Source organism: Atheta coriaria, unplaced genomic scaffold, assembly GCF_025399875.1.
Source record: "Atheta coriaria isolate IRGN ID8LTWV9N9 unplaced genomic scaffold, Caltech_Dcor_3.1 hic_scaffold_8_pilon, whole genome shotgun sequence".
Lineage (NCBI taxonomy): Eukaryota > Metazoa > Arthropoda > Insecta > Coleoptera > Staphylinidae > Dalotia > Dalotia coriaria.
Window position 1 is genome coordinate 2,989,049 of NW_027045450.1, and position 26,440 is coordinate 3,015,488.

At 40.3% G+C, this 26,440-nt stretch overlaps 2 protein-coding genes across 3 annotated transcripts; one reads left to right on the forward strand and one right to left on the reverse strand.

The window, feature by feature from the left end:
• Positions 1–97: 97 nt before the first annotated feature.
• LOC135797735 (elongation factor-like GTPase 1) lies at positions 98–25,747 on the reverse strand. Of its 2 annotated transcripts, none has more exons than XM_065310233.1 (4): positions 25,451–25,747; positions 22,774–25,357; positions 378–565; positions 98–324 (listed from the first exon to the last, which is right to left on the reverse strand). In XM_065310233.1, exons 2-4 carry the CDS (start codon positions 25,355–25,357, stop codon positions 139–141), a joined length of 2,958 nt encoding a protein of 985 aa, XP_065166305.1. In that variant the 5' UTR covers positions 25,451–25,747; the 3' UTR covers positions 98–138. The 2 variants fall into 2 exon arrangements, with proteins under 2 accessions (XP_065166305.1, XP_065166306.1); XM_065310234.1 differs by having other exon boundaries at positions 22,774–25,372.
• On the forward strand, positions 5,886–22,772 carry dsx-c73A (doublesex cognate 73A). The gene is made up of 5 exons (XM_065310239.1): positions 5,886–6,912; positions 20,690–20,803; positions 20,869–21,009; positions 21,996–22,149; positions 22,213–22,772. Exons 1-5 carry the CDS (start codon positions 6,010–6,012, stop codon positions 22,419–22,421), a joined length of 1,521 nt encoding a protein of 506 aa, XP_065166311.1. The 5' UTR covers positions 5,886–6,009; the 3' UTR covers positions 22,422–22,772.
• Positions 25,748–26,440: the final 693 nt, after the last annotated feature.

The window sequence follows — 26,440 nt, forward strand, 5'->3', positions numbered from 1 at the left end:
AGCGCGGCAAACTGCATCGAAAATATTTACAACTTCCATAAAATGCCGCGAGGTGGCGCTAGCAGTATCAAATGGCGCCAAAATTCAATACGCAACGTAAATTTAAAAACAATTTATTAAATTCGCACCTATCTGCTGCTATTTTTTTAATGTACGTTGTTTTTCGGCGTGCACCACCACCTGATCATCAATTTTTAACCCTTTTCGTTTTCTAATCTCTTTTCGTAGTGAAGCAGCGCGTTTTGATGCATCTGCATTCGAATCTTCTTCTTCATCATCATCCTCGACTTCTTCGAAGTTGTAGAAAGGATCGCCATCAATTATCTGCACATAATAAACACATTCATACAAAAAACAAACAATTTATCGTTGATTACTTCAAAATGACTAAATCGCAAGTTGGGATTTGCTTGTCCACTGGTTGTTTTGCGAATTTCATTGGCAAAACCGTGACTTTCAGCGACAGGAATCTGCGCCTTGACGAGGAAGGTCTTCTCCGCGTCGTCCATGCCCACGGCGTCCAGCACTTTACCATGACGCCGATTCACGACCGAATAAACTTTCCCTGCAAACCAAAGAGAAACAATTTTCATTTACATAGTTAATTGCAAAGCAACTAATTCGCAAATTTCCATGTATAGTAATAAAACGGCGTTTCACTTTAAACGGTGTGAAATTTTAACCAATTTATTAGCTAAAATTGCTTTGTACCAAACAGCGGGTCGGCACCTTAAGTGAAAATCCCAGCAATTGCTGATTAGGCTAATAGCAGGACGCAATTATTCCGCCTCTCCAACAAAACGACACCAATATCACTCACAATCGGCGCGCAATCACACAACCCAAATTCGAAATTAAGTGCTTAATTTGATGCGCTTGTGTGATCGAAAAGTGCACGCAGCAAGTAAATGAATTCGCCAGTAATGATCGTCTCTCTGCATTTGCTTGTGCCAGAAAACCAACATCTTTTTTTGCGCGCGTGTGCTGGGTTTTTGTTGCCGTTTGATTGTCTTGCAAAGTGTCAGAGGATGATTACGGTCGAGCATATGCGATGGCGACGTCGATGAAGACGAACAGGAAGGCTATCATGTTGCCTGACACACATCCATGTCGCATTGAACGGTTATTAACGTTTTCTGCCACATTCTCTCGCTTAATCGAGCCATCAGACAAAAGCACTGCCGGGGATTACTGATACATTACACGCCATCACAATAATAATCATAATAATAATAGTGATGAATTCGTTGAAAGTAAAAAAATAATCAATTGCAAAAGTTTGCACTTTTTTTTGCTCCAATTCTGATCGCTGCATAATCGATTCGCGATGCAAACCGCGAGGAATTTCCTTCCGTTATTATTTCATCTCGCATGCAAAAACGAGTGAGTCGACAATCGCAATTACGCTTATCGCCGCTGTTGTAATAAACAGCGCGCAACTCTGCGCATAAAATATATGATATGCAAAACCCGAGCGCGGAAAATGCGCGCGCTGAGAGAAGAAGCAGAAGAAGAAGCAGCGAAAGAAGAAGAAATAAAGTGATCGATACATCGAAGCGCACAAACTGTATCGGTCGATGAATCCTAGGCTCTCGCGCCACCACAACAATCGACAATATAATCGAGCATTTCTTCATTCGAGAAGATGCGCGCTGACGTGACGCTGGATTTTTTGTCTGCGGGTTTATTATTAGGACGCGCTGGAGCGTGCACTAAACACAACCCCGTGAAGACGACCGCGGAGTTTCTTGCTTTCGATGGCGCGACGCCGTTTTGCACTTCGCACTTCATTTGCTCGCCGAGTGCATTGTCATCGTCGCCGTACGTACCACACAATATATCATAGCGGAGCGAAAAGAACAGGACTTCACTTACAGTTTCTTTTCAACGGTTCGGAGTCACATAGACGCCGCGACAATCGGTTTTTCATTTTCTATCGAGTGCCACTAGAGAAAACTCCAAGGTAAAAACACGAAACTGTAGTAATTGCGCGTTGGCATTACGTAATTATTATTTAAATCAACGTAGGTTTGAAGAGTTGAAAGCTCTCATTGTGTGGATTTTAGGCCGCCCCCGAATCAGGCACGTGGGAATCGCATTTCGTCGATTACTAACGTTTAGCGTTAGATTAACAGTATTCCGAAAAAGTGAACCGAAAATCAGCACAATTACGGCCTGCCAACTTGGTCTGTCTATATGTAAATGTTGCAAATTGTTATTATTAAATTTCTATTTATCATGTTCATGTTGACGCATGTGCGAACCGTTTAAAACAATAGAACATTCCAAATTTTTCACCCAAATAAATCGCAACGTAACAATTTGAATTTTACGAGACTCATTTAGATCCGACTCGTTTGTCTGCGCAGATTAGGTACAAAGCAATTGTTTGTTTGTTTTTTCCTAATATTTTTACGCTGGCGTGTGATCAAGATGCGAAAATCGACAAATGTGAGAAACTAATCCAAGCTGGAAAACGTTTTGTTGGCGTAAAAATCCGCTATCAATAATGGTAGCAATATATAATCAATTTTATCGCGATGCAATCATCTCGGGAGGAGATGAACGCGCCGAGAAACGCCGAAGAGATGAGATCGCCACACACGTGCAGCGCGCAAAAAACAAAAAATACCAAAATGGAAAACGTACAAACCAAGTGCTAATAACGAGGATATTACATCACCGACAGCAACAACAACAACTATTTCAGGGTCGTACTAAACCAACTGCACCTAAAAATCTAATCAAATCATGTAAAGAATACGAATTAACCTCCGGTGAGGGTGAGGTTGAGATGAAAAACAATTGCCGACGCGAGCGAGTCGTGCGCGCCGACGCTGAGCGCGATTTTTGCGCAAACACGAGCTTAATATTTCATCGACGTCTGCTCGTCTGTGGCCTACCTAGGCTACGATCACGACGAACAACCATCATAAGCGCACAAGCATGTACATTACCGTGTACCGAGCGCAAGATATGCGTGTACGTGCCGCTTATTTACGATGTACATCGAGTAAATCGCGCTCGCATTCGAATGCAAATTTCGCGCGGCAATAACACAAACAAAAACGGCGCATCATGTTTAAAACTTCGCAACAACAAACGCCGGGAATGCGAGAGTTGTGAGAACAAAGTGTGCTCAAGTCAAGTAGCATCCAACTAGTCACATCAAATCACTCAGGATCATCAGAAAATTCTATACGCAGTGTTGGTCTATCGATGAATTTGTAGCGTGCAGTACATACAGCGCATAAAAACAAGTTCAGTTTTAGTTTTGTTTTGTTTTATTTGCCGAGCGCCGCGAGACCGGTTAAGAAAAGTTTATGCTTGTTACTTTTCTGCGCGGTGTTAGAAGAAGCGCAGTTTTAGCTTAGGGCGGTGCTCGCGAGCGTGCTTTGTGCGCAAAGTGTACAATATTAATAATAATATGCACGCACACCAACGGTGAGAGTGCATGTTCGCACATTTTTTACATTTCGCAATAATAACTTGCTATTTGCACGCTGTCAAAACACAAACAATACGAAAAATCATCATTTTCTTTTGAATTATTTGAAAAAAAGCCCCGGAAACTACCCTAGCGCCCCCTGTATCATAAATTAACATCATTCCGAACGTAATATATATAATTTTTTGCGTTTTGCGTCTTTGGGGCTCGAGGGTGTTGGAACACAGCCATGCGAGCGTTAAAAGAATGTAGCAATACGCTCGCAGGTATTCCTCCTGCATGGACCACAATTAACTGCAATTGCCGGCGCGAGCTGCGCCGCTCTGCTGCCGATCAAAGAGCAAAAGCAAGAGTAAAAGTAATGAGGCGAGTCGCAACCGCGCGCAAATTCTCGAGAATTTTTCGAGAATAAAAAAAACACAACCAACGTACACACAGATAAACTACGCTTAGTTTTCGTTTTCATTACGACTCAAGCGGATGTATAATTTTATCCCGGCGCGCATAAACCATTTTCCTCATTGTCATCTTGTCATATTTATGTTATTATGCAAGGCGTATGGATACCTCCCAAGTATCCCGAGTAACGATAAACAACGCAGGCTTTAATTGAGTTGTGCGGGTATGTCACGGAAATAGTTTCAAAACGCCGCAAACGATGAAAAATCGCATAGAACTCGGCTTATTACAACAGCGCAACAATTTGAATTTGTATTATGCGCAAAAAATTGTACGGAAAATGATTAAAAGCAAGATTAGAGTCTGGTGGAGAGAAAAAATGAGTTTCGCTGGTACATAACGCGTTAAACAAGCCATTATCTTGTGAGGTAATGGATTTTACAAGCACTTCATTCAGCGGAGCAATGTTTTCTTTGTATTTTTTAGTAGCGATGTTGATACGATCGCATCTACTGCAACTTTTTCCGCGTAGCACACACTACAATTACCTACCGTTGCATCGGACAATATGTGTGCAGCCAATGAAGCGAGAAATAATTATTGAATCAACAAAAAACACTATTTACAGAGATGGATTTTAAGATGTTTTAGGCTTTTTTCCGGGGCAAGAATAATCGCGGCGAATTATTTTCGCAATGAATGCACTAAGAAGCGTGGTTTGAATTTGTTTGCGCAAATCACAAAAGAAGACGCATTAGGCAGTCGCAACGCGGAATAGAACGACACGCGAGTCATTTATCTTCATCTTAATACGCCGATTGTAATTATTGTTTGCTTCCATGTACAAATTCGTACAAACTAAGTTATATACAATATGTTTCACTAGATAATCTATTCTATCAATCTATATAAAAATGAATTGTTGTTCGTTAGTTTCGCTAAAACTCGAGAACGGCTGAACGGATTTATCTTATCTTGGCCTTGAATTATTCGTGGAGGTCTAGGGAAGGTTTAAAAGGTGAGAAAAATTCGAATAATTGCCGGGAAAATCCTCAAAACTGCTCTTTTCTATAGAATAAAATTTGACATTGAGATTCAATCATAGTTATAGTTAAATAGTTGAATTCAAGATGGCGCGCTGAAGTGCATTATTGACAAAACTTTATATGCATAATTTCTTTAAATTAAAATTGCTAATCTTATTGATAGAATTGACTCTTACTACGAGTATGTCTAGAACAAGAGAGTAAAAACGAATTACATTAGGCACATAGGCACACTGTAGATGTGTTTTGTTTTAATCCGCATCACGCTTAATTAAATATCGTAAAATTCGCCAAATACACAAAACATCAATTGCGCGAGCGCGTATGGCAGTGGCTTTTTTCCGCTTCCTTCGAAGACACAATGCGACAAAGCAGAACGTGCTCCTCTTCAATGTCAATGCGCACCAACTCAATGTCAAAGTCGGTTTTGAGTAGCTCAACTCGTTCCAATTTGGTTCTGAAACGGTGCAACCGCCTAATTCCAAAAAGACGCAATCATACCATTCATAACGAAGAATGACATCTCAAAAGCATCGAGATTAATTAATGTCAAATATAAATTGCTCAAATAATTCCGTGCTCGTTTAAGAAATAAAACAGCGCGCAATGAAAAAATTTATCGTATGCACAACAGAGTAACGAGTAACGGATACAATTGCCCAAAATAAAACCAAATAAAAATGCGTGTGAAATGAATAGATGTGATTGTTTCGGTTGAGTATAGGTGTGAGATGTTGATGCATTAAATTGTGAAGGTTGTGCACTCAATGTTTCTCCGGCCAGCATAAAAGTTTTTTGTTTTCAGCAAGCATGACAATATCTTTCTTCCCAGAGCAAATATTGACTCCCGCAGCAACGGCAAAAACGCTCTCCGTTCGCGAGCTCAGCAGGCGCGCTTTGGAGTACGGTACCCATTGGCGAGGAAGTAGGTTAGCCTTAGAAGATCATCGCCGTCACACCACCGCGGCTCGCTTCTTCGGCGCGACGCGGCGCGAGCATACCTTCGCTGGCCACCGGCGGCTCAAGTCCAAAGCCACCAGAGGAAGCCGAGTGTTTTGCATTCGAGTTTATCCCGCAGAAACTAAGGGTGAAAAAAGTGTCGCGCGTGTTTTTAAAATGCAAGTGCTAACATTGACTCTGTTTATCCTGGCGGTGGCGTCAACTACCGATGCGCAATTCTGGAAGTACTCGCAGCAGCTTTTTAATCCTTTCGCGTGGATCCGTCAGGGGAAGACCGGAGACGTCACGAATGTGAGTTTACAACCGCAGCAAAGCAAGAGTACATTACCGGCAACCACTTTGAATACAAATCCACCCGCAACAAAAACACCTATTCCTTTACCACTAAGTTATCCTCAACCTTCACCATCACCTTCACCTTCACCCTCATCACCTGTAGTAATCATCTCCACATCATCAACTGAACAACCCAAACCCACATCAGAAGAAATTATAAAAAGTGAAAAACTAGAATCAAAAATGGACGAAATTGACTTGGGACCTAATCCTAACCCTGGTCTTGTGAAGGTAACCGCACCACCGATAACAACTACAAATGCAAAATCCCCTCGAACAACCCTATCCGAACGCAGTTCTGCTGGTATCACAGCCAGCACAACAAAACGCGCGCTGAAAATCAAATCGACAACTTCGTCCTTGTACTCACACTCGCCGTACGTTTCGAATTCACTACCAACTCGTCATCAAAGCTATCAAAGCTCGAGTCCGGTGTGGACCACGGTTCCAATTACCACGCACAATCAGAAAGGTGCAACGCTGCAGCAACAAGGACAGCAAGGACATCATTCCGTTGTAATGTCGAGTGGCACGACCGCCGCGTTGAGGCCGTCGTCGACGGCCACCGTGACGGAAGCTGCGACGCCGACGACATTCTACGACACCACCACCCAGGAGGCGACCGGCACCACCGAGGAGCCGCGCGACAATCATCGCCAGCACGACTTCTACCTCAGCAAGCGTGAGAAGCCGCAGGTCAAGATCGCTACCAACATCAGCCAGGTGAGTTACGCTCACACGACACGACAACGCGATTTACATACCAATTGAAGCACCGATTTAATTTGTCACCGTGGATTTACACACTAACTAGACTCGTAAATTACAAGTAGTTGATTTTTATTCTTTGTAAAATTCGCAAAACATTTTCATCGTATTTTTTCGTTGCATAAACTTGAAAACTATTTTTCACGCATTTCAAGTTAATTTTTTGCCACAAAAAGTAGTCTATGTTATTCTCCGAAGTCTAAAATATCTTTATTTTAAATTTTATCAAAATTCGTTGATTGGTTTTTGCGTAGTGGCGTTACAAACAAACACACAATGTAATTCTGCACTCATATTTCTAATATTAACGAGAATTCGAATCTTTACAAGCCAATACAGACACAAAGAGATGAGAAAGTGCTGATTCTAGCTAGTATCTTCTCCGCGCTGCGGGAAAATTATATTTACCGATGGAAAATGTGCGAAATACTGTACAATCATACGGTACACTTACACATCGCGCCCGTGTAAGGAAGCCTAACGCAAGTGTCGACGCAATGTAAACATTTATCCAAACTCCGCAAATGTTTAACGATTTACACTCTTCGAAATTCCGCAAAAAAACCGAAAATCCACGCTGTTCACTTTCAGGTCAAGAGTGAACTAATCTGTAATTTTTCTACACCGCGCAAAAAATAAAAACTAGTTGCTCTGGTCTTGTGCTCTCGCGAATGCAAATTTGTTTCATGCGCGCGCGCGCACAGAGATTAATTAAATGCGCTCACGATCGGTGCATCGTGCGCGTTCAACGCTGACACAGATCGTCGATATTAAACTCATAACATAACGTGTGTTGCTGCATTACACATTGAAGAAAAACCTTCACTCATCCGGCCTACGCGCGAGCAAACGCTTTCAGTAAATATTTGACCCCGGTAAACTTGACCCATGGAAATTAAGCAACAATTTCCATTCAAGTGCAGATGACGGAAGAAAAAAACCGAACAGAATCATCTAGGTTAGTTGGGAGTATTTGGGTTTGGCTGAAATTTGCAGGTCACCTTTTCTAAATATTGATTAATATCAATTCGCTACACTCGTACAAGTATTATCGGAAAGTTAAACATTTAATTTCGATTAGAATTAAATCTTTTCATTCCTCCGGAGATTACTTTAAATCTTTTAGCATGCGGAGCATTCCTAATTCGGCATTTGGAATTCGAAATTCTTCACGGCATAGTTATTGGCTCGTGTCAAAAACATTCCCGGAAACAAACATAACCTAATCTATTTGCTATTCTAACTACTCCCCCAAAGATAAAGCTCTATAATTGTGCAAATATCAGCAAATATTTCTTAATTTTGTTGTTAAATTCATTGAATTTCCTTAGGAATTTAATTTAAAAAACTATTATTTAGGCTAATTCCTCAATTCGCAATGCTTTACGACGAATTCTTCACGGTTTAAGTTTTGTGTTTTTACAAAAATATTTCAATTTAAAAAATCGGCGATTTAATCCACAACAAAGACGCTTTTTCACACATTCGCACAATGTAAACAGGCATCTAAACACGCTCAATCGATCAATTTATATGTCATCCGTTTGTCTTTCACTCGCAGCACATGTGGCATCTCAGGAATTGATCGCGATTAGCGCGCTATTACTCACATTTTATTATGCTGTGCGGTAGCAGTTTGTCGTTACGCTTGTTACGCATCGATAGGCAAATAGATTTAGACCCGTTCGCAGCGAGACGGTTATATATTTATGCAGCCGCATCGCATTTTCAACAGTTCCAACCGTTTTCAACAACAACGGGACGCCGAAATCGAATTTGATTTTCAATTCAACTCGAGGCGAATTACAAGATTAAAAGATTAGTAATAATTCCAAACACTGGATGCTCTTTTTTTCCTAAACATCTTTAGAAGATGGATCGAAGATATTTTCTAGTGATGCCGACCTGCATCCGGCTGGTGCGGCTGCACGAACGTCGCCGCGTCAATTACATAAATTATTTTAGCATGTTTTAACATTCCCCGCTCATTACCGCAGCTTGTGAAACGCCCCGAGTTGGCGGCTGCAAACACAATAAAACTGGAAGTCGTCGAAGCGCAATTAAATCATTTACAAGTAAATCCACTGCTCACGTGTGTATGCATAATGTGCGAATCAAGTTTCTACGGTTTTTTCAATGAACGGAAAACAAAAGTGCGTTGCACTCAAAAGTTTTAAATTTTTAAAAATCCTCCTCTCTGTTTTTTCTTCTGCTCTAGTTTGTACTGTCAACAATTCTTTTTTTGTTTATCTACACACCCGAGTAAACAATTCAATTACTTTTCACACGCTGGCCACTTAAATAAGTTGTTCAAATCCGCACGTCGCGAGTGTTAAAAATCAGAGCGCATAAATTGAACAGAAGACCGAAAAAAAAAACTAATACCGACATGGTAATTACCTGCATTGTGTACACGGCACAAGACGTCCGACACGTACGTGCCCGACAATTCCGCGTAATTGTCGTCACACACACACATAGAAAACAACAAGACAACTTGTTTAAACAACTTCGCGGAAAAAGTTGTGACTCAATTCGTGGATGAAAGTTTAAATGAAATATTTGTTAAAAAATGGATTAGAATTAAATCCATTACGCTTATTATTCATTAGACGTGCATGACAGACGCCGTTGGCTTCCACACACACCCAGCTGCAAACGATCGAAAGAAAAGAAAGTGTCTCATCAGGATTTAATTTGATGTTTGTTTTTGCCCCAAGTGTTTCATGTTTTTCTCCTTCTGCGCTCGGTGTGTGTCGGCTGGGCGTTGATGATGATACCTTTCGGGCGAGCGCTACCTCCACGACTTTCAATGATTAATGTGACGGTAAATTAATTATCGCACGCCCCGCACAACAAAAACTATCACAGAAAGGCGTCCGGAGACAAATAGAAAACAAGCGCGGCTGGAATTAAATCGATTTCAATGGTGGGAATAAACTAGAAGATAATAAAATAAATATTCCGATTGCCTTGAGGGACAATCATGCATCACGCGACATTTATGCCGCTCTCATAATGGCAAATAAGTGAAATTTTCAATTGCTGGCAGAGAGACTGGCTGGTCTGCCGCAAATTGCAATCGCAGCCGGGCATAATTTTTCAAAGCCGGGAAGCCGTGCGAGCACGAAGATGACGCGGACGTGATTAGACCACACCGACCAGCGCGCGGAGCTTTAAAGCTCGCTCTCGGATCGTTGAGACTTGCACTTGCGAGAGTTGTGATTTTTTCGCGTCCTGCGGGCACCACCAAGCCGCCACACACGTACAAATGTGCGCCCATAACTAACGTTATTTAACATAATTAGAGGATAAATTGCAAACCTTTACTTTCAACCAAACACTTGTCAATTATAAGCGAAACCGGGCAGCGAGAGCATTGCGCTTCCGACTCGACGTCGTCGAGACACCGACTCTTGGCGTTTCAAAGAGCCAACGAACCGCGTACGTCCAACCGCAACATCTGCCATCGATCGATAACTAACTACGAGCAAAGTGCACACAAAGAAAAAAAACTAGAGACGAAAAATCTCCGCCCACCGGCGCGCGAGAAAGAAAAATTCGATTATTTTAATTTGAAAATCAATTGATTGTTGTGTCAATGCAGGAATGCAAGAGGCGTAGCTAAACACTAAATCTGAAACCATAGGTGGTTGTATTTTTCGTCCGGTACCCGGAAATTTGTCCGCTTTTGTCTAGCTGGTCAGAGTCGTGATGAAGCAACATGCGCGAAACAAAGTAAAACTTGTCCGGCGGATACATAATGCATGTGCAATGAATGCTGCAGTGTGCTGCGCGATGCGCAATGTGGAAAATGCGAATCGTCTTTTGTTGGGTGGGTAAAAGTTTTCAGACGTTGATAGCGCGCACAAGCACGACGAATCCAAGGATTCCCAAACATGCGGATGCATTACACACACCGCCGAGATTCTAAAAGCTTTTCAAGCAAACCGAACGCACTGGATGGCAAATAAAAAACGAAAAATGAGCGGCGAAATTAATTTCCCGCTTCCTGGATCACTCGGCGCTGAATTAGGATGTGTGGCGCGCGTTAAATTATACTTGCAAAATGTTCGATTACATCGATAAATAAAAATATGCACGCAAGAGAAAAACGAGTTTCCTGCGCGGAATTATTATCAAATAGAGATGTTGCTGCAAGCAGACACAAATCATTCGCAATGTAAATGCCCTGCGATTAAATGAAAAATAAGCAAAAAAATCTAAATGCGAATTGAATAAGTTGATGAAGAAAATAGCATAACTGGCAGTGTGTCTTTGACAAGCCGCGCGGCGATCTCGCAAAATCAATGATTGATCGCGCTCGCGGCCGCACGCCGTTTTCCATTACGTTAATTACGACCTATCGCCCCGATCGCCAATTTATCGAATTAGGACTGGCATTCATGACGTCGCGCCAGCAAATTGCTAACTTTAATTACATTCGCAGACGCACACGACCATTACGAAAATAAACACTCATTATTTAACCACTATTGTTGGCAAGCAAAATTGTAAACCCCAAGATTTAACAAGATTGTAATAATTATAAATCTTCTCGACTTGGAAAGATAAAAAATATGGAAATTTTTACGTTTTGCAAATGGCAATCGGCCAAACATGGCCGCATGATAATTATTCCTTCCTCGGATCGCATGATCTATCTCATCGACACTGATGATAGTGATGCTAGAAAACGCAGGGAAAAAAGCGCGCTGAAAGTGGTACTCAATGTCAGAAAGTCACAGGCTCGCAGACGCGGAAAGTGCCATTATCATTAATATTTCCGCACGTCTCGCTTCGCGCACATTGCGCATACATACTCAATCGGATCATAGATCATGCCAAATACAATATCGAAAATTTTCACTCATCATCATTGCGCGCGCAATGCGCCTCGGCACGAAATTATTTTATTGCTCTCTGCGCGTGCATATTGCCAGGCGTAATTCTAATTTAATGCGCTTGCAAATAAAGTTCAAGTTCGCAGTCATTTCAGCGATTTTTCACGGAAACCTGTCTGATTGAATAGGCATGCCTTTTGCGTGGAATTCTCATTTCGCAGAATGTCATCGTATCGATTCGTGAAATATGATTGAATAAATAAAATACATTAGAAATGCATGACAGTGCCTTCAACGCCTAGTCAAGCAATAAAATAAATGCTTAATTTATAACCTGATGGCCATAAAATATTTCTATTCAATTGTAATTGATACATCAAACATTTGACATGCGATAAGTTAATATTTGATATTTGAAACATTCCTGCACCAAAATTTTTCAAATTTCCCTATAATAAAGTACTTTAGTCACGGCCATGGCCGCCCGTGAGTAAAGTACCACTTTTTGCTCTCAAAACCTGGAAAATGCTTCTTTAAATATGTTTAAAAGTACAAAAACATTGAAACAAAGTTACATTTGTATCTTTAATCTTAGTTAGGATTAGGATACGTGTGCGTTAAGTGCAGATTGCACTCTAAAACTGTGAGAAGTCCACATTTATAGCCGGTGTTTATTTGTGCGTATAAATGGTTAGATAAATTAACGGTTTACACGCAGTTGCATGCTCAATAACCGCATGAAATTGATATTGGCAGGCGTAAATTTACATTCAACTATTTGCGTACTGAATTACCGTCCTAAATTCCAAACCTTTCGTCCTTCTCAAACAAAAAATAATAACTAATCACTAGAGATAATCACAGAAGAGAAAAAAACCAACGCAACCGATGCTTTGATTATAATTAAACTTGCGATTTTCAAACGGAAATCGAAACCGATGGACACACGCAGTTAGACTAGCGGCATTGGAATTCTAAATAACTTTTTACGACAAACATTAATTACCAGCTCGGCAAATCAAAGGCGAAAACAATGATGGCGCATTTGCGCTGCGTATACGAACATGAAACAAAAAAAGTTAATTGAATTATGCAGCCGGTAAACGCGCAATCGATAAACGTGTGCAGTTGTGATGCGATGGAATTTAATGCGCAAAAAATCATTAACACGTAATGAAACTTGATGGACAAGACGCGGACGCCTGTTTGTTTGCAAATTAAAACTTTCTGCTCGAGTGAAAAACAGGCAAACGCGCAAATATGCAAGAGGGAAGAGAGCTCTTAATCTCGTCCGTACATCACACAGATTGCGCCGATGTAATCGGGTCTAATCGATACGTTAGAAACGATTACGACAGGCTTGCATATCGTACATCTGCTGGCATCGCGCTATCTGCAGCCTTCATCGGCTGCGAAATTAACTTGTTTCGCAAATGCACGCAGCTTCCGTGTTATAATCAAATCAAATTCGGTAAAATGCGCGCGGTATTTTTATGTTTTACTTTCTCATCAGTTGTGTGTTTCGTGATTTATTGGTGCAGCGGTACTCATCGGTTCATTACCATCTTAATTAGACGCTAATGCGCGGACGAGGAAAGCCGCTTTTCCAAAACGGGACAATAAATTTGCTCAGCAAATACAAATAAAAATAAAAATAGAAGATGCTAATTGTTCAAGAGGTGCTAATCTTAACTAATACTGCAAATAGAAATGTAAATTTATTTGTGACGCGGCTAGGTAAAAACCAATCAACGAATTTTTAACTGCCAAGCAATAAAAAAGTTATTAACGCGAGAAAATCAGCTAGTTATATTTATACATATCAAACATATGTTTTACAAGCACAGAATTAATTTATTATCAGTCTAATTAAACGATTTGCATGTACGATGCAGAAATAAACCGCATAAAAATTCACTCAGACCATTAAGCGTCATCATTAGCAATTAGCATCGAATTAACCCAGATAAATTGTTCGTTACTTGCCTTTTGTCTACTTTAAAAAAAGTACAAGATCAAAAGATGCAACATGCACAAATTCGCATTCGCAGAAGCAAATAGAAACAGTTTTCTGTTACTATTTCAACTCTACGCTATAATTAGTCGAAACAAATGCACATTTTTAGTGCACACTGTTATCCAAAGAATGTGCGTTGGATTTATGCCAGTGGGTTAGCTACGCGTCGTACAACTGCATATTTACCAATATAATAATTACCGATTTTGACAGTATTGCTCGCAGAATGTTTGTTGTACACATTTGAACCGCTTTTAATATGCAAAAAGTCGTGATTTGCCACGCGGTAAGCCGGAAGCGTGCAGGAAAAGTTTTCGAGTGATAACACTCGTGACTAGCGCTCAGCACAACTCGCGCTCGCGCTGTTTGTTGCGATTTTGATTCGGTGCGCGCATTAATGCGATGATGGCCGAGGAAACCAAGAAGAAACCATTGAAAAGTCACTGACATTGGCCGCGCGCCGTGCGCCCGCTCGCCGACAACATGCCATCGGAAAACTTCTGCGCGTTGCTCGCAACTCTTTCGCAATACGAAACCACGACAAGCCCGGTGACGACAGACTGAACCAGCGCAATATTAATCGACGTGTTTTTCTGATTCGGATTCCGCTCTTGATGCAGCGCGTATTAGTTAATTACGTTTTTATTTTCTCTACGTAATGAAAAAACTCTAGTGAAATATGTTTCCTGGTTCACGCAATTATCAATTCAACGCGGTGTGCAACGATGCAACATAGTGCACCCAAAAAAGGGTAGCCGGCGGTCAGTAACAGGAACAAGAAGCGCCTTTTGATTAACTCGGACGCGCTTAATTAAAACCACGGTTAGCGCCCGCAATTATAAATGCAAGCGCAAGTAATGCCCGATTCGACGTGCAATGCGGCGTGCAAGAGTAATTTTTAATTTCACGTTATGAAAAAGCAGATTTTCTTTTCGTTGCGATGCGCTACGGTTATGCACGAAATGAAGATATAAAAATCGCAGAATGTTTTACACCCGATAAAGATATCCGCACCGCTTTGTTTGCGTCGCGGGTATGGCAAATATGAAGAAATTACACCGACTTAGAGTGGTCTTAAACGGCAACCAATGCGCGGGTATTGTGTATGTGCCGGTATTGGATGTGTATGTAACATTGTGCGAATTCGCTCGTAATCGTAAAAGCCAGCCGCAGAATGCGTTTTTGTCGCGTCGCGCATCGACAATGCCCGCTTCTTTCGCAAGAATAAGCGTCCGATGCATTAATGCATAAAGCGATTTTCTCGCAATCTCGCGACGCCGCAAAACATGATTAGACACAATCTATGGACACATGAGAAGAAAATCAAATCAATTTTTTCTCCGCGCACGCGAGAAAATAAAATATCCATATTAGTTTATTTATTTTAAATGTTTTTATTTTCGGTTAAATCTAACATTTTCATGCCGCTTTTGTGTTTGCATCGTACGGTAAACTACAATTCCAGCGCCAGCGCGAAATAAGCAATGATCATATCAATAAAACTCCCAGTTCCGAGAACGTACCTACGCGTGAATAATGGCCGCGCTTGTAAATCATTGTAAATCATAGCAAATCAGCGAAACAATTCGAATGTAAACGCAAGCCAACGCAACCAAAGCAATATCAGACCGTGACTCGCAATCTCACGGAACAAATTCCAACCTCCAACCGAATGTCAAAAGACAACAAAAATCCAAAGTCATCATTATTTCACGACAGCCACACAACAATATAATCAATTTTATTTATTGATATCACACAATGCGCGCGCGCTTAAAAGCTTGCCGTGGGTTTTGCAATGCAAAACTCAAATTGCAAATGGCGCCGGAATTAGATTGAACAATTTGTTACGCGCGCTATCAAGATGAACTCGTTGTCTGACCATGTTGAGACAGCGCGCGCCATTACGATGTCATTTCCAACATGCGTGCATTAAATTATGATTACCTACCTCAATCAAAATCAGAAGCCTTACGTTAATTAATTAGTGCATATAGTAAAGCGCACCGCACTCGTAAATGTCATCCGTCGGTCGTAAATTACGTCGTGAAACCACCAACATGAGAAAATCACCATTTTATTATTTGATCGTAATTAAACTGCAATGTTTTATTATCCATTTGTTTGGAGAGTTTACAGCGCAATGGGCCATACTTGGTACGCGGCAGTTATTATTAACTATTGTACCATTATAAAGGCTTATTTTGTTACGATTCGATCTTTTCTCGAGCTTTCATCTTCGAATGCGCGTATAAATTAAAGCCGTTATTTATTTCTTAAGGGGTTTGTCATGTCGGAGAGTTAGCCTTATGCAGGAATAATATTACAAGTAGTATAGTATCCCCTTAGAATTGGAAATGTCTCCGGTCGCACGTTTCGTTTAACAAATAATAACGCAGATAACTGTTTCGTTTATTTATTATGATGCGTCCTCGCGACTTATTTGGATGCAGCTATTCTTCGGCGCCATGTGCGCACAAAAGCTGCAAAGCGCCCGTCAAATTCAATTTGTTTCGTCGAGATAACACTCAAAGCGTCGCAAATCGGCGAGTTTAACGCTCGTATACTGCAGAAACCACCAGCGGGATTCGTGAAATGTGTCAGAATGAAATTGTCACGCACCAATTAAAATTAAAATTAAATCATTAATTGCTACTTCCTCACGTGTCGCTACTAATTATTTTAAAGAGCTGCTGTGTTTATCCTAAGTAATATTATAAATAGCGGTGTTTTTATGTTTGTTTGTGACGCTACTACACAAAAACTACTCAAATAATTTTGATAAATTTTGGTTTTGAGATATTTTAGACCTAAGAGAATAATATAAACTACTTTTTGTCGCATAAATTTAACCAGAAGGGTGTTTAAAATGATTTGCAAGCTTGAGAAACAAATAAATGTCTGTTGAAGATGCCAGTGGTTAGTATTAGTAGAAAATAGAATAAAATTTGTTCACGATTACAATCCTGACAATAATGACTATAATAAATCCAGCGATACCAAAAATTACCGCTAAACGAGCGCTTTTTCTCCGACAATTTGCGCCTCGCTTGACCTCTTTACGTCTTCACCAACACCTTAGGTAGTTTAATGGTGTGCTTCCAAAGCTCGGCGCCCGGAAGGCACCAACTAATCGTATCGATTGTTAGCGCAGTGTCAAACAACGCATCAGATGTAATCAGAAAGAAATTCTGCATGTCGTGAGCGTGAATAACGAGCGCATAAAGTGTTCAAAGCGCACGATGGAAATTATGTTATTATAATACGCGTACAGAGTGCGTACAGAGAGATGTATGTCAGTTGTGCGCAGCCTAGAAGGAAATGGCGCCCATGGGAATCCGAACCGGCAGTGTCAGAGTTGAATGAGATGCGAAAATGATGGAATAAAATATAACTGTGCACAACCGGCGCGAGCGAATATTTCGGAAGAGTTATGAAACAATTTACCAAACAACTACTACTGCTTGAATCCGCCGTAAATTACCACACAATACATCAACTTGTCTCTAAGCAGAGGTGATTAAACAAAAGTTTAACGCGTTAATTAAATATTTGCCTAGAATTCAGTAAATACTCAGCCGGAATAAATGTATCGTAAAGCCGCGCAGAGATTGTTCGTTAGATGAAAACATTCGCGAGCGCCAAATACGGGCCGGAGACCGAAATGGGTGACCGGGGAAGGAAATATGTGGGATGCACGACGCCAAGAAGCTGCAGGTCAACTTCTTCAACTAGTTTCAGCATAAAACCAAACCGAAATGGCCCGATAAGGGCAGCTGCGGTGCTGGAAAGCGATCCAACATCGTAAATATTGACTCGAATATAAGTTTAATAAACACTGACCCATCATCAATTATCGCTACTCATGCGCCGATTATAAATTTCATTAGCGAAAAATTTAATCCCGCACATCCTACACGTGTGGTTACAAGATAACGTCGTTAGCAGCCGGCAGACCGAAGCTTACTTAACCGACAAACTCAAGAGTCAGTCGCCGAGTAAACCATGTAAACCGCGCACCTTTGACCTCAGCACAAACGCAAGAAACGTGCCGGTTATAATCAGCAAACGATGCCGAAACATTAATTTTTAGCAAAACACTCCAGTTGATTACAATGCGCCTTGAAAAAGAGTTAATCAGAAATGCTAACAAGAAAATAATGATGACCGAGGCTCAGAGAAGAGTGTCGCTAGTGTCGCGAAAGGATAACAATGTGTGAGAACGCTTCGAATTCATCACGATCGACCATCAAAAGCGCATTATGCCTACAACATCAAACACAATCTTTGACGGGAAGGAAGAAAACAGTGTGAACGCCACACAATAGAAACAAAACGATTTTTTCGTCAGCTCCGAATGCGTTTCTACGTCCACAACACTGATCAATTTCCAATTAGGCATCGATATTGTCTATTGAAGTAGGATTCGAGTTGTCCTTAATTCACTCCTTGGCTAGTTAACAATGCAAAACGGTCCGCACTGTCGCCAAAAGAAGCGTGCGCTAACAAATGGAATTTAATGCCCCCGCCGAAGCGTGCATCACGAGAAGGAGAGCGGCGTGTATGTGCTGTTTGCTGTTATAATCCAGTAATGGAGAAATTATGCATTTGGGCAATCAATCCTGCGAAAAGCCGGCGCGCTCTCGTTGATCAAAGCATTATAACGAGGCATAAAATATAAGCGGCCGTCTGCTCCTCTTGGCTGCTTTATTAATCGGCAAACTAATGCGCCTAATAAATTCAGTTCGTTTCGCCGAGTCGATTAGTCTTCGGCGCAGGTAAACGCTGCTTGCGCGCAGCGTTGATTGCCGCGATTTTCCCAACTGCACACGAAAGCGCAAGCTTTGCGGACTGCCGTAGACTGCACGATTTCGAGAGCACTTAGAGACTTTAACCGTCACGTCAACTTACAGCTGGGAATATAATCGACGGCGCCGGCTTCGTTATTCGCGCAAACAAGACACCTTTGCGACTGTAATCATCATCGTAAAAGTTAGATTCACTTTTCAAAGCCGCGCGAAATAACAGAATCATTTAAAACGGAAACTATTAACATACAGTGTAGCCAAACTCAGTATAACGGCGTTAGTTTACCTTTAAAGCTATATATTAATTTCCTCTGTGTAAAGACGAAAAATATTTTCATTTCTAGCAATTACCACCGACAATATTTTTTAAAATATTGTTGCTCGTATGATTCCAACATCCCGGGTTCAAATTTAAAGGACAAAAGAAAATGAAACAAAAATTTGTTCACATATTCCCGCCGCGGTTAGAGTTACATCAGACTGCATTGAGCGATTTATACTTTGAATCATTTCCAATACAAATAATGAAGCAATTACGTTACGTCGAGTGTTGTTCTTTCATGCGCACCAATTCCTGGCGCAAGAAAAAACGATTAACTCATTCATTGAACATCCGAGCGGCGTGTTTTCGGAATTAACTCGTTAACGGTCGCAATCGTAAATTTTCATTGATATGTGAAACGCTCCACAAAAGTTCCACACAACAAAAGAACCGTAAACAAAACACGCATGAAAAAGCCCCGAACAAAATCAACCATGATCTTCACTCGGCTTAAAAAAAGAGTGTTAAATCCACTACCACTTTATGCATATTTATGCATACGAACGCCGGAAAAAAAGCTTCAAATATAATATCTACGCACAAGCAAGGAAACGAATTAAACTAACGGACACGTATATTCGTCCATCGAGCGACGAGCAAGAAATTGTGAATGTAGAGCCCCGGATTGCGAGTAATACGCGTACGTGTGGTGTGGATACAGTAATTGTTGTGCGCTCGCCGCCAGCGTCGAGTTAAACGCGCGTTATTAGCGATATTAACTGTTAGGTGTGTGTACCAAACGCAATAATATCGCAATTAGAGAATATTGTTCGGCCGGCGCACTGCGCACAGAAGCAAATGCACGAATATCATCTATCCCATCAAAAAAACCAAACAGTTACAAACTGATGATTTCATTATTTCGACTGCAATCAACTCTAATATACGTGAAAATCAAAAGAAACTAAATAAACACCTTGGTAATTTAATATTAATTGTTAATTACCTACCGCACGCAAGAGGCAAGACGCAGAAAGCAAAAAATAGTGAAAATTAGAAACACACAAGAAAATCTAATGTTTAGAAGTTAGGTTTTTGAGTGAAAATCCATCGATTTGCTTGTTGCAACGTCGATAATTGCTGGTAATTTATCGCGAACCAGTTTCTCGCCGTCATCGGCGGTGGTGGTACTGGTAAATCTTGTAATTAGAAGCTCGGCGCGCAAAACGAGCACAAACTGACGCCCAACGGGCGCGCTGCAAATAATTAATGATAACAGTGTGTCGATACATGCGTGAAAAATTAATTAATGAATCGCACACACATTACGAAATTTGTTATTACAATAACTCGCGTCCGCGCATAGAGAAAACAAAAAAAAACGAAGATTCAATTATCGTTTTAGTAATTTTCTGCGTTTGCATCCTGTGCAGGTAGGTAATTTATAATGGCGTAAATGAACCTCGGCGATTATCAATTTTCACCTCTGCGCAGAATGTTTTCTTCCGCCAACGCAACACTTTGATTAATCACCTCTCGATAATGATAATTACAAGTGAAGTGAAGGTAATGTTAATTTATTAATATTAACACAACCCTTCTGTATATTTTACGGCGTTCATAAATTTCGCATAAATATTCGCGCGCCTACTTAGAAACCGCGAAAGATATTAAACGAAGACAACGGAAGCCGCAGCCGGAAACGTGTACCAGCTTTATTTATTCGTCAGTTTATGGGTCAAGCAGTGCAGACAAAAATTGCACAATTTACGACTTGTAACGTGTGTGAATTTATTTCCAGAACTTGCTGCCGCTTCCAGCTGGTGCGAGCGCCGCCCTAGTCAAACCCACCAAGTACCACTACTATCCGCATAATCAGCATATTTATTTGTTGCCGGAGTGCGCTATTCAACAGGTAAATTTATTGCTTGGAATCGAACACGCTTTATATTTATATAAATATGATTTATTTATGTGTAGGTGTGTAATGCTGTGTATGTCAGACTGAATTGGACTCAACCCTTGTGCGCGTGTCCTTCGAGATATCGAGATCCTTGTTCGGCGAGTTTGAATTCCGATGATCAGCACACGACCGAGTTACAAGTGGATCGAAATTCTAAGGTGATTGTAACAAAATTATTATTTGTGTACGGATATGCGATCGTATTTCCTGACACGAATCCGAATGAATTCAGTTATTATTTCCGATTTTATCGAACGATGCCATCAATTGAAATGCCATCTGCATGCCGCCTGCATCAATTGAAAATGAATAATGTGCCGTTTCGCAATTTTGTGTAAAGATTTCATCGGCGCGCAACGAAACAAAAAGAGCACCGAATCAAAATTATGCATCGGAGCCTAGATATCGAGAGAATAAGAATTATACGAGTACAGTCATGACCTTGCGCCGCTGGCAATCGAAGAAAAACGCATTGGAAAGTAAAGCTCTCGGTAAACAATGCGAATGTGCTTTACGTGGTGCATGCGTATAGGCGGAAATCGAGAAACGCATTGTTTCATTCAACACACGACACCTGCCGCCAGGTTTTCTTTATTTCTTTCTTTTTTGTTATCGGCATTCAATCGAAATCCTAGAATTCCAATTGCAAGCGTAGCCATAATTCACCACAATGCGATTTCAATAAGAAACTACTACAGCCCAGCCAACCAGTATCACATATCTACACGATATGATTGTTCGCATTGTACGCATCGTGCATCCAAACGAAATTACTTCAATTAACTTCATTACTTCGCGCATTAAACATCACGCATCGTGCAGCTAATTTTATTTACGATTTAATTAACGTCAATGAAATGATAGAAAATCAACGCACACACATTAATGAGATCACGATTTTTTCATTGAAAACTCATTCTTTTTAAATTAATATTTTACGGTGGTGTCATTAAATCTATCGTAAATTGTCAAATGGATTTTCATGCCAATAATTGGACGTTTTCCCACGAAATTCAACACTCGCAACGTGCGTACCATTACGTTACATTACCGAAGGAGGTAAATGATCAAACGCAGCGTGTACACGCGTTAAATAAATTAAATAATAACCGGGTGAATGTGAAATGATTCTTTCTAATTTCAGCGAGCGTTGACTCTGGTGAAAACCTGCGAGCCTACGACTGACATGCGCATTTGTCGACTACCACGCGATTGGTCTCTGTTAGCACTGCAAAATATCCGCACAGGAAAGTCACATTATTTGGTGATCTGTCGCTGCCCCGATACAAGTGTCCTAGGTAAATATTTCCACGAAAAATTTAATTTTTTTGTATTAAATATGAATTAATTTTGAATTATAGAAGGACCAATGTCTCACGATCAGCCTACATATGCCAGCGTGCCCGGAATCCGCGTCTACGGCATGATGTGCGTACAACCCCCGCAACAATCATCCCCGAATAAACGACGCGGTCGCCCACTCCGACTAACACGTTCCATTGACGCGGATCCACCGTTCCCGTGGGCGAAGGCAGTCGAATTCGCAAAAACCGCCGATTGGGACGATTAAATTATACCTCAGTGGTAATATAAAGCAACGCGAAGAAACTGATTACTTAGCATTAGTAAAACGTAGTACTTTGATAGATATCGACAAAAAAAAAACGAATTTATATTATGAAAACGCAGTACAAGTACGAGATAATTATGTTTTTGTAATTATTACTTGCACTCAACGTTCGATGACGATGAAATTATGCACCTATTGCCATTTTGTGCGTCGTAAACGAGTAATATTTATTTATTTATATTCTAATTCGAATTTAACGCAGCGTATTTATAAAGCAAATCTATTTTATATACATATTTATAGATATTTATTGTATTTCGAGTAAATAAGTAAAGAAGAATTCAAAACTCACCGAGAATTCGTGTGTTAACCTGGATGTCGGTGGTGAAGATGGGTTCCATCAACCGGGGGGACTGTTTCTCCACGGATTCCCGCATGAGATCCCTCACAGCACCAGGAATATTCCCCACCATCTGCACCTTCATGTTTTCCATGCCACGCAATGCTTCGTAATTCTCTAATTTGTAATCGGTGACGATAAAAGCGCAATTCGTCAGTGGTTCTTCACAAATCGGGCCTGATTTGCAACACATGTCAAATCCGTTGACAATGCAATGATCCAGGCATGCGCGGACATCATTTTCATCTAATGTCCGCCAAATACTGCGTTTGTAGCCGCTTTTGTTGATCAAAACATTGCAAAAGTCTCTCTTTTTCGATAACGCCCATATATTCTCTTCTACACCCATCCATAATCCTTTACTATCCTTGAAAGCCATTTTCAGGTTATCTTTAACCTTATTCATTAACAATTCATTACTGTATACTTTCAAATGGCTTTCCAATTTGTTTTTGGCATCAGTATCAAACTGATACATAATATCAATACCGGATTTATGCTCAAACTTTTCAATGAGCTTCAGAATATCATAATTTGCAGTTAGGACATTGACTAGATGATCTGGTAGTGGTACAGCTATCAAACTTAACGTTAAACCAATATCTTTCAGCGTCAATTCAACAGTTTTAGTTAAATCTATTCGTTTCCCGCAAACAACTGTTTCTTTTATTGCCACCATCGGTTTGGAGACGTTCAAATCGATTTGTGCAATCATTGTTTGTATATCTTCGATGCACTTTGCAAGATGCACATCTCCAGCGGTCAATAAAACCAATTCGCCGGTGTCTTGCACCGCAACCTGCACGCACGAATCGATTTTCTTTAAGAATTTCAATCCTTTGCGCAATAAAGGTAAATCTTTCGGATTGTGACATTCAATTGAATTGCGTACAATAGGCTCGAGTGATATTCGCTCAGTCAACGGTAAAGTGAATAAAGAAGAAGATAGTGTACCAGTGCGACCGATGTGTTTCTCTAAACCACGTATACCACAAATGTTACCGGCTGATACACTATCCACCGCGACTAATTCACGCCCCAATAAAATATACAATTGTTTGATTTTTACTTTTACGATGCTAGATGATGATTTTAGGAATTCATCGACATCTACATCCTTATTAGGTGGAATGTAGTGAGGGGATTGAATAAAAATATCGGTACCTTTAGTTAAAACTCCAGAAAATACGCGGGATAACGCCAGAACACCGAAATCTCGAGAATGGTCTAAATTTGGATCGTAATCTTCATCTTCTGATGATGAAGAAGTCTCATCATTGATATTTACAACAGGTTCTACGGGTTTTTCTTCTTCTACTTCAGTTTTCTTGCGACCAACTACAATATTCACAGCTTTCTGTTGCTGCAGCTGTTTTTTAGTTACAGCAAACATTTTACTCACATAAACAATGGTCGCCATTTTATTTTCAGGCGCTTTTGACGCTAGAATATCAATTGTTTCATCTGCTATTTTACTTAGCTCATTATTATCAAAATACTGTGTTTTATTGACTAAATATTCATATCTCTGTGGACTTATAGCCGAAGGTGGTGGTATATTTGACTTAACCTGAGTTAAAATCGTCTCTGCCAACGGTTTCCAAGCCTGTAAAATCGCTTTAACTTGGATTTTAGCATCTGTATGCTTCATATCAAAAGTTTCCTTCTGTATCTTGAATTTTTCGATAATCATTGGGTATTTAGAGCGGTCTAACCGAATTCTTAACGTAAAATAAACGTAATGTATTGTGTTTAAGAATAATGTCTCAAATAACGTTGGTTTCTTTTTACTAAGCGCCCCAGGGACTATTTTACCCTTCTGAATGTAATAATCAAAGTCCCATAATTTACTATTTAATGATTCGGGTGTTTCTGAGAAAGTTTCCGCAAACATCTCAGCGATTTGTAACGTTGTAACACCCCAGCCGTCATACGCGCTTGCAAAAATAACATTCCCACGCTCTGGTGAAAATAAATACTCTTCTTCTTCAACAGTGCATTGTAAGTCATACTGACAAAGTTCTGCAACGTACGCATTGCAGTTTTCTATAATACGCTGAATGTGTTGAAAGATAATGTCAACTTCTTTCTGTTGTTCGACAATGATACGGTCTAGTTTGTTTATGACTAAGATAGTTTTGATGCGTTCTTCGAACGCTTGTTTGAGCGCTTCGCGAGTTTGTACGCAGACACCTTCGATCACATCGACTACGATCAAAGCACCGTCGCAAATGCGAATGGCGGCCGATACCTCGGTGGAAAAGTCGATGTGACCGGGGGTGTCAATTAGGTTTATTACGGTTTTGTCGTGAACGAGACTAATGGCGCTTGACTTCATCGTGATGCCGCGTTCTTGTTCATCGCGGCGGTCGTCCAGGTAGCGGGTGTTTCCGGCGCTGCGTTTTGATATGTGGCCGTTAATGGCGATGAGAGAATCAGCAATGGTGGTTTTGCCATGGTCGACATGCGCGAGAATGCAGATGTTGCGAATCTTGGTGCTGTGAGAAGCAGCAGTGAAAGTTTCACGCTGATTCATCTAAAGATTGATTGTCTTATCAGATTAGTGAATTGTAATAAGTACACAGACACATTACACAACAGATATCACTTAAATTGAGGAATAACTTACAATATTAGTGAGTTTTGAATAATTTTTCAGAGGAGTGATGCGGCAGGTGGTTGTAAAGTTTTTGAGGTTATGACAAAGCGTGCGAAGCGTACTTCGGCGTGCGTCGTTTCTGCTCGACAAAAATTCAAATTTCTACATAAGCGTTATCCGAAAAGAAAGAAATATACAAAAATTTATAACTTATATGCGTTCAATCTCTTATCTTTAATATACAATGCTCGTGTGGAGTTAATTCGAATGAAAAGTCAACGTTCACATGATTTTTGCGAGTTTAGACTAAAATATTTGCGCAAAACATTTACAAATGGCGAATGTCTTGTAGCAAAATAGTCTAGATTTATGTTCAATTTCATATATTTATTGTAATTGTATTAATTATGTACATTAAGTATAGCATTCACTTTATAATGTATATTTTATAATAAACCGAATACACGAAACGAAAATATTGAATTTCGCTATATTTAGTGTAATTATTAGAATACAATTAACATACATTTATATTAAAAACAACAAGATTGATTTATACAGCTCTTTTGTCATTTGGAATCGCAACGTGCGTCGAGCCCGGGCCTAATCCACTGTTGTATCAGTTCAATATATCCACCATCCTTCATTTTTTGTTTGTTTAAATATTAAAATCGTGTGTAAATGAACATGTTATGTGCAATTTGTACGATGCGGTCGCTTACGTTTCCTCGACACATTCAAAATTGGAAGCGTTTGTGGTTCGAATCGGAAATGTTAATCATCGCGCAACGTCAAAACCTCCAACGGGTGGGTGAGAATAGTCGAACTCTAGAAAAAGGGTCACACGACAGCACGCGAAACGCGAAAAGTACACGAGAACGTACATAATAAAAAATAGACTTTTATCTAAATGCGTTTGTTGGTTGTGTCGCTCAAAAAAGGGCCAAATAGAGTTAAACTTTAAACATTTATGATTGTAAATAAGCACCAATTGAAAATACCATCGATTGGTCGCTAGCA